General features: G+C 45.6%; 1 protein-coding gene across 3 annotated transcripts in view; it reads right to left on the reverse strand.

Annotated features, from left to right (window-relative positions):
- Positions 1-7,752: 7,752 nt before the first annotated feature.
- LOC120244547 (glutathione S-transferase Mu 1) overlaps positions 7,753-9,275 on the reverse strand; it is a 10,960-nt gene continuing 9,437 nt past the window's right edge. For all 3 annotated transcript variants that reach the window (XM_039251135.1, XM_039251131.1, XM_039251133.1), the window contains exon 8: positions 7,753-8,318. In XM_039251135.1, the coding sequence (XP_039107066.1) occupies positions 8,229-8,318 (90 nt within the window). In that variant the 3' untranslated portion in view covers positions 7,753-8,228. The remainder of the gene's footprint in view (positions 8,319-9,275) is intronic.

A 9,275-nucleotide genomic window follows, 5' to 3' on the forward strand; every position in this document is an offset into this window, starting at 1 on the left:
TTGCCAATTAAAAATAATAGAGGGGCACCTGGGTGGCTCAGTCAGTTAAGCGTCTGACCCTGGATTTTGGCTCAGGTCATGATCTCATCGTTCATGAGTTCAAGCCCCGCATTGGGCTCTGCACTGACAGTGTGAAACCTAGTTGGGATTCTCTCCCTCTCTCTCACTGCCCCTCCTCGTACTCTGTCTCTCAAAAATAAATATGAAAAAAACAGAACCCTACCTCACACCATTCACTAAAACGAACTCCTATGACTACAACCTAAGGCCCAACATTAAACACAAAGCTGCAGTATTGCTGAAAATGTAAGAATATTTATGATCTTAGGATAGGTTTCTCTAAATAAGACATTAAGGAAAAAAAAGCCATAAAATGAAGGATTTGCAAATTGAATAGTATCAAGTACAAGAATTTTTTTTTTTTTTGGCTTAACAGATTTACTTCTTGTTCCTGTCATATGACCACTGTATGTTGGGCAATTTGGAGGAATGGCTCTGTGCAAATATTTTTGCTCAGAGTCCCAGGTTCAGCGACCCCAAATGGGATGATACTGAATATGGAGGGCTCGCGCGGTGAGGGAGGAGCTCAGCAAATAATCACCAGCTTCAGAGATTTCTCTTCCTGGAAGAGCTATATGTCACATCTCCTAGCATTGTTTTGGACAAAGCAGGGCATGTGGTCATGCTGGTCTTCAAAGGGGGCAGGAAAGTACAATCCTTCCAGGTACCATGGTGAGCACTGAGTAATGTATACAATTGTCAAATCACTGGGTGATATGCCTTTTGGTCCAAGGGAGTTTTTACAGAAGCTACCACGGGAAAGTGCCAACTTGCTCTCTCCTTTGGAAGACAGTAATGGCCACCTGACGGTTCTTGTCTACATTCTCCCTCTGGTAATCCATTTCCTCTTCCTTCCTTTCTTCCTACCTCTACAGAAAACTTCAGCAGCCTCTCTCTCTGGGTCGAGTTTCGTCCGAAGCTTTCTTAGTCCCAGACACCTGGTTGGGGGCTCCGGCTCCAGCAAAGTGCCCCAGTCTGTTGGATGGGTGACGGAGAACAGAGATGGCATCCAGATCATCTCTGATCCCAGCCCTTAACAGGAACCTCATAAATGCTGAATGAGACTCAAATTCAAAAATTTTCTAAGAAAAGTTACAAATAAGCAAAAGTAAATGACAAGATGGCAAGTGAGACAAAAAGTACCCATTACAAAGACTAAAGAACTCCTAGAAATCATTAAGACTCTTTTAAAATGGACAAAAACTGGGGTACCTGGGTGGCTCAGTCAGTTAAGCATCTGACCCTTAGTTTTGGCTCAGGTCATGATCTCACGGTTCTTGAGATCGAGCCCCGCGTCAGATTCTGCACTCACAGCAAGGAGCCTGCGTAGGATTCTTTCTCTCCTCTCTCTGCCCCTCCCATGCTTGCTCACACTCTCTTTCTCAAAAGAAATAAAATGGACAAAAATCTATGAACAAAGGGTTTACAGAAATAGAAATACTCCTGGCCAAAAACAACTCCCAAAACCTGTTGAAAAGATGTTTATAATCCAAGAACTGCAAATGACAACAGCAAGAGACTATTTTTCCATCTATCAGATGAACAAAAATTAAGTTTGTAAAGTGTTGGCAAGGCATTTCCTGCAGGTGAGCTTGTAAAATGGTATAGTGATTTTGGAGGATGGTTTGTCAACACCTTCTAAAATTCAAATCATGTCCTGTAACCCAACAATTTCCATCCTGGTACAAACTCACCCATACACCTATGGTATGTGCTAAGACTGTGGTATTGTCTGTGTTGACAAGCAAAGGCCCTGTCCGTGCCCATCAGCGCTGTGGAATACCATAAGTGAAGTAAAGAATGAGATTGAACTGTGTGAACAAACATAGAAAGATCCCCAAGACACATTGCTGAATTTTTAAAAATATTTAATGTTTTTAAAATTTATTTCTGAGAGAGAGAGAGAGGCAGCGTGAGCAGGGGAGGGTCAAAGAGAGAGGGAGATACAGAATCCAGGCTCCAGGCTCTGAGATAGCTTTCAGCACAGAGACCAATATGGGGCTCGAACCCATGAACCGTCAGATCATGACTTGAGTCCAAGTTGGACACCTAACTGACTGAGCCACCTAGGTGCCCCTCCATGTTTCATAAAGTCAACCCTGGGGTACCTGGGTGGCTCAGTAAGTTAAGCATCCGACTTCAGCTCGGGTCATGATCTCAGCGGTTTGTGAGTTCAAGCCCCACATCAGGCTTGCTGCTGTCAGTACGGAGCCTGCTTAGGATCCTCTGTCCCCCATCCATTCTCTCTGCCCCTCCCCTGTTCATGCCCTCTCTCTCTCAACAATAAATAACATAACATAACATAACATAACATAACATAACATAACATAACATAACATAACAAGTCAACCTTAGTTCCTTAAAGCTGTTTGGTCATGAGTCTATGTATGACATTCCAGTCAAAGCCTTGGTAAAATAACCAATGTTTGCAATGGTGCCCTGTGACAAGGAGAACAGATTCTTACTGAACTTACATGAATGATTATTATTATGATACTCACTGAGACTTTTTGAATTTCAAAGGGTTCAGGTAGAGAGAAAAGTTAAATGTTTCAGTTGGTTCACACAAATGAATACTTTGTCACATTTCTGTAAGTCATAGACATCTTAAGAGAAAGTTTCCTCAATCTGGAAGAACATTAGAGAACCAGCAATATTCAAACAAGAATCACAAAAGCTAGAATCATTTATTCTCAATTCAGTTAGTTCCATGTTATTAATTCTTGTTCAGTTCAAATGCAGCTTTTAGTCAGTTCTGGAAATTCTTTCCCATTTCAGTTTTATGATCTTAACGATATCAAATACTTGCATTTATCAAAAGTCCTTTTTATGAATCTCCTTGAAGATGAAATACATTGTGTAAGAGAATAAGAATAATTATAAATGACAAAGTCCAAAATGAACAGTGTTAACGATGTGATGATGCAGTTGACAAGGAAATTCAGTTATTTCTGTGACACAGAATACCTCAATAATCAGAATATCAAGTGACAGCCTTATACTAGAACATAAGATACCAAATAAACAAGCCGAATGAGTCAGAGACTTTGTTTATATTTTTAAATCTCCGGGAAGTTTGTTAAAACTTTAGAAGGATTTAAAGCACACGCCTAAGTAGGATTATAATCAAAGACCTCATAAAGGTAAAGAATAGAAACTGGTTTTTCCAGGCAGACAAAGAAAAACAATTTTGTTTACATTTTCTTATCAATTACAAACCAACAATTCAAGAAACTTTGTCTTCTGAACAGAGAGAAAAGGAGAATTTCAATCTCACACCAGTATACTTTTAAAATCCATTTCAACCTTGGTCTGTCTTGACAGCACATAAAATTCCTTTCCAAAGATTTCCCTTCACAAACCTTCTACAACTTTCCTTTGCATTCATTTTTGTCCCAAGCCATTTCTCTCCAAACAACCAGTCTTATTTTAGGACAAAATTACTTTCCTTTACCTTCAACAAAAATGTATTTCCATTCCTTATATCCTTTTTAAGAGTTGCTTCCTTTATTTTTTTTAAAAAAAATTTTAATGTTTTTTTATTTATTTCTGAGAGAGAGGGAGAAAGAGAGACAGCATGAGCAGGGGAGGGTCAGAGAGAGAGGGAGACACAGAATCTGAAACAGGCTCCAGGCTCTGAGCTAGCTGTCAGTACAGAGCCCGACACGGGGCTTGAACCCACGAACTGTGAGATCATGACCTGAGCCAAAGGCAGACGCTTAACCAACTGAGCCACCCAGGCGCCCCACTTCCCTTATTTCTATCAGTCTTAATTATATTTAGCAGAATTTTGCATTCTTAGAAACCTTTATCTCCAGTGAAAACTAAGTAGTAACCAATTGTGAACTGTTACGCTAGAATTCTTTAGATGGCAAATTCATGAATCAATCACAAAGCATGCTTACCAACAGACCCAAAAATCCTTAATTTCTCTGCAATAAGAAGTCAAACGCAGCTAAACCTTATGTTTGGAATCAATGCTTTGGCACTTTATCTTATTTGGAAAAGAACTAGATGTCCAACGAATTCAATCCAATTTATCATCCAAGCAAAACCTTAAGTTTCAGATTACCAAAGACTTTGAAAGCTATCTTCAGAGTCACCCATGAAAACTTTAAGAGAAAGTTAACCATCATTTTTAAGTCGTCTTTTTGCTAATAGGTTGCAACAGACATAACACAAACTTATTTGACCTTTAGGAAAACTTGGTAGAATAAAAATTTCATCTTTAATGCTGAAAACTCTAAAGACATGTTTATCTAAATTACATCCACAAACTTAAATTAGTTTAAAAACCAAGTTATGTTCCCCGTGGGTCCACTTGAAAGTCAATCAGTTTGTTCCCCATTGGTAATTTTTACCCGGGGCTCCAGTGGGGCAATCTGAAGTGGGCAGTCCAAGGAGGGTGATTATCACTCCTTGACAGGAATGGTAAGGGGAGAAGCCAATGGTGCCAGAGGCACCCAGGATTGTACTTGGGTTATACAGGCTGCACTCAAGGTGGTATGGAAACAGGAGGAGGGGGCGGGCAAGGCAGAAGAAGAGAGGCACCACCAGAAGGCAGAGAAAGAAGGTTCCTGGTTCTCAACCTCATCACCTTAGACAGACGGGCAGACGCCATGTTTTTATTTCTGGGTTTTTTTTCCACTAAAGTAGAAATATGCAGTCCATGTCGGACCAGAGAAGACAGGGAACTTCCCCAAAACAAAGTGTCGCCTTCATTAGGGATGACCTGTTTTCCCTCCAGCAAGCTGGGTTCTATCAGGAGGAGGCCTATTTAGGCAATTATCATCCAATATGTCGGGAGGGAGTTTACTGGCCTGGTTACTGACCAAGCATGTTCTGCAAGAGGCCCTCAGATCCAGGTCCTGATTTAGAGACCCCAAGACCTGGACCTAGGGTACCTCTGTCCATGTGCCCTGTTTCCCGCAGAAGAGATCTAACTGATAGATCCTACTGAGGCCATGCAGGAGAGCAGTCCTTTTCTAAATTTTGCAATCTGAATTATTTCCAGTGGGTTAAACAGCATCCCAAGGGAGAGTCCTTGGGGACTGAAGAAGAGAGAAGGTCCATTACCAAAAACCTCCCCAACTCCCAGGTGGCATCCCACTCAGGATATGTCAGAGGTTTCCTGTGTCAAAAGCATCACTTGAACAAAAATCGCTGTTGATCACTGTCCAGCTATAAAGATTCCAAAGGAGGGATGCTATCGTCCCCGTGCTTCCCCACTGCATCCTAGGCTACAGATGGGTCTCTGGTGAACGGACTGAAATACCATGCCGTACTGTGTTCAAGCCTTGCAGCGAAGACCGTGCTATTGCTTTCAAAAATATTTTACAAGGAGCAATTATCCAATTCTATAGATTAAGTCGTTAGTAAGAGCACTGACAGAAGACAGTAAAGATAGAAAGCCTTCATGGTCTAAGCAACATTCCAACCCACGTAGTCTCTACAGCCAATTTCTCTAGAAATTGGTCACCGGTGGGCTTTAATTCAATTGGGTACTGGCTTCCACCGGCTCCAAGTGAAATCCCGCCGCCAGAAGTGGCTAGACCAGAGATGTGGAAGGGATCACATTATACCAATGAGGAGACCTCACACAGGAGTCTTCAGATGGGCAGCTGTGCTAGCTACTTAGGTGGCTGTCTCGTGCCCAAGACAGACAACTTTGTATATGGACAGGAATAAAGGGAGGGCATCAAGTTTCTGGGTTTTATCACCTTTCTGGCCATGGTACTAACTTCCAGCCCAAAGGCAAGCTTTCTCTTCCCCAGAGAGTAGCCACAGGCTAGAGGATTGCAGCGTGTGCAATCGACATGAAAAGTGTTCCAATAAGACCATCCTCCTTGAAAAGCCCCTGGAGTGAAAGTAAAGGGAGAGGAGAGGAAGTGCTCACCAAGTTTGCACTGAAGCTCAGGGTCCAGATGGAAAGACTGAGCCCCTTCATGATCAACAAATGATGTGTAAATGTGGGGGTTCAGAGATGATAGCCAAGAAAGAATTCTTGACGCATCTTTGGCACAAAAAGGTAGTTTTATTAAACCACGGGGAACAGGACCCATGGGCAGAAAAAGCTGTACTGGGGTTGTGACAGATGACAGATTATATATTTGTAGATTGGCGGGGGTTCAGGGATAGCATAAATCTCTAAGGAATTTGGAAGCAAGGTTTCCAGGCCCTTGAGGGGTTAGCTGTTGTTAAGATAAGGTTATTTATCATTGTCAGCGACATGGCCTTCAGACAGCGATGCGATGTTGAGATCATCTGAACGGTACACATGACTAAACCCAGTTAAGGTCTCTATATAAATTTTTAAGATTTGGCAGGTGGCTGTGGAGACCTACTCACGACAAGCCTCCTATGTTAGTTCCCATGCTTATGAAACCTGTCACCTACAGCCTGGAGTGACCTGTCACTTTCTTCTGCCTCTCCCTGCCCTCCTAGTACAGGGGCCGGTCTCAGATTATCTCTGGGAAGATGCTGAGGAGCTTGCAAACTAACATGCTACAATGACAAGTAACTGTGACAGAGGCCATATGGCACCCAAGGCCAAAAATATGTACCATCTAGCCCTTTACAGAAAACATCTGCCAACTCCTGTTCTAGATCTACATCTATTTTAACTTAGTGTCCCTCCTAATTTCTATTACTTCTTTCCTTTTCATTCTTATCCCTTCTTGTTCTATTGAGAGATGTCATGTTGACCAAGAGGCAAAGATGAAATAAAACAAAACATGTACTCAGGGTCTCAGAATTGTAATCCAGGGAGCACAGACTTGGGCAGCAGTCCAAGTTCCCCTACGGAACAAAAGTCAAAGGTTTTAAAAGACATTTATGTGTGTTTACAAAGAATTGTGATTGGTGTTGGTGGCAGAAAACTAATGTTGGCTGAATGTAATTGGCTGCTAAGGCTATTACTGAGCGAATTCTCTAACTGAAGAAAGGTGCAGGCATTTGGGCAGTCTTTGGAATATTTGCAATTCAGCGCAGTTCAAAGTTCATGGTTTCATTAACGAGGATGTGCATAAGGCCTATCTCCTTCTTAACAGCCTCCCAGATGCATATTAAACACCCCTCCTCTGGCTTTTTTAAACATTTATTTTTGAGAGACAGAGCATGAGTCGAGGAAGAGCAGAGACAGAGAGAGACACAGAATCCGAAAAAGGCTCCAGGCTCTGAGCTGTCAGCACAAAGCCCAATGTGGGGCTTGAGCCCATGAACCAGGAGATCATGACCTGAGCCAAAGTCAGATGCTTAACCTACTGAGCCACCCAGGTGCCCCGACCCCCTTAACATAGGTGATTACATTTCATTTTAACTTTCAGAGTTGTAAGAGCACAGAGGAAGGGTATCTAAAGCAGGGAAAACACTCAGGAGAGGATGACGGAATGTGGTCAGTCGGGATCCCACGTGATCAGTGGACTGCTCAACCCCCACAGACCCCGAACCATGACACAGAGTGCTTACTACAAGCTCACGGGGGGCACTTCAGGAGTGCTGAATGAAATAGGAGCCCAGACACAGAAGGGCCTCTCTCTTTCTTGGAGACCCATGCGGAGGCACAGAAGCATATGAAGTAGAGATGGAAACGAACGAGACTCCTTATAACCCTACCGGTACCCTTTCCGGACACCACACACACATCCCCATCCACGGAGCCGGCACAATGCACAACAGAAAATGGGACACACGTATCACCAAACACAGTGGGTCTTGAATCGAAAGGCCAGAAGGGAAGAAGACAAGACGCGTGGGGTGAGTAAGGCTCTACTGGAGGTAGGACTGGGCTGGGCAGGGACGCCGTGGGGGAGCCAGAAGTGCACACCAGACCATTCTGGGCTTCAGGGCTGTGCCGGGGGGCTCGGGGCTGAGCGCTACAGGCCAGGACTCCAGTCCGGTTCCTGGGTGTGGAGCCACCACTGAGGGAAGAGGCTCTGGCTGCTCTAGCACAGGAGGGCCAGCACTGCTGGGGCAGGGAAGGGGCCCAAGCAGGCAGCTGGCGTCAAAGGGCCTGATGAAAACAGGGTGGGGAGGGAGAAAAAAGGGGCCCATAAGGTATTTCATGGGGACAGAGGAATGTCACAAAGAACAAAGAAGCCAGAGAGCTGCTCGGGGAGACAGGGCAGGCAGAGATCTGGCTCCTCGCTGTCATCGCCGCCCCCGGAGGCCTACTTGCTGCCCCACACGGCCATCTTTAGAAACAGAGGGCGTGGGAGGAAGCGGCTGGACTTCATGTAGGCAGAGATCTTCTTCAGGCCCTGCGGGGGGACAAAGAAGGTCCACGATCACGATCTGCTGCCCCGCTGGGTCTCATGCAAGCCCGATGAGAGACACCAAGTTGGGGAACCCGCCATGTAAGGTCCAGTGTTGAGAAATAAGCGTCCTCTTACAGCCCCCAGCCCTGGTGAGCTACCGCTTCCAGATTCCGGTAACTAATGGGACATCAAAGTGACATATGGAGACACGAGCCTGGGCTGGTGCTTCGTTTCCACCGGAGATGAGGACACAGGTGCAGACCTCCGCCGACCACCCCGCGAGAGGTCCCACTCTCTCCACTCAGCAGAAGGCAAGTGCACCCACAAGGGCTTTAGCCACCTCCTCGGGCTCCCAGGGCGAGTGGGGGGAAGGGCCAAAGTGTAGCTGCTCTCTTTCCAGGTCTGTGCTCTTTCTATGGCCCCCCACCCGTCCCATCTGGTCCCCCCACCCCTCCCATCTGGTCCCCACCGACCCTCTCAGGAGGTCTTGTCCCTCTCTGTCTTACAGACACCCTCCTGTAGCTGAGGGAAGCTCCCGTGTTCCCAGGGTTTGCCACACAGGGAACCCAGGCAGAACGGGGGGGGTGGGGGGCAGCGCTCAGGATGAGCCCGGGCAGCTTGCAGGAGAGGGCAGACCTCACCCAGTGACTCAGCAAAACCTGCATGAAAGGGGAGAGGCTGGGGAGCATGAGAGTCAGGCCAGGCTAGACTCTGATTACCCCTCTTAAAGGAGAAAGTCCAACTGCATGGCCTGGGACCTGAGCCCAATGTCATGGGCACCGACCACCTCCTCCCACTTCCTGCTGCCACCCCTGGGCATATGGCACTCAGGCATGTCTGAGCACCATCTCCCTACAACACGGAGGGATCACTGAGTTCTAAAGGGTTCAAACACCCTGGGACTGCCGGTACCGAGCAGGCCTCACACCGCAGCCCACAGCCGTCTCTGTCCCTCCAGCC

This window comes from Hyaena hyaena, unplaced genomic scaffold (assembly GCF_003009895.1).
Source record: "Hyaena hyaena isolate Hyena2069 unplaced genomic scaffold, ASM300989v1 scaffold_390, whole genome shotgun sequence".
In the NCBI taxonomy this organism is placed as follows: domain Eukaryota; kingdom Metazoa; phylum Chordata; class Mammalia; order Carnivora; family Hyaenidae; genus Hyaena; species Hyaena hyaena.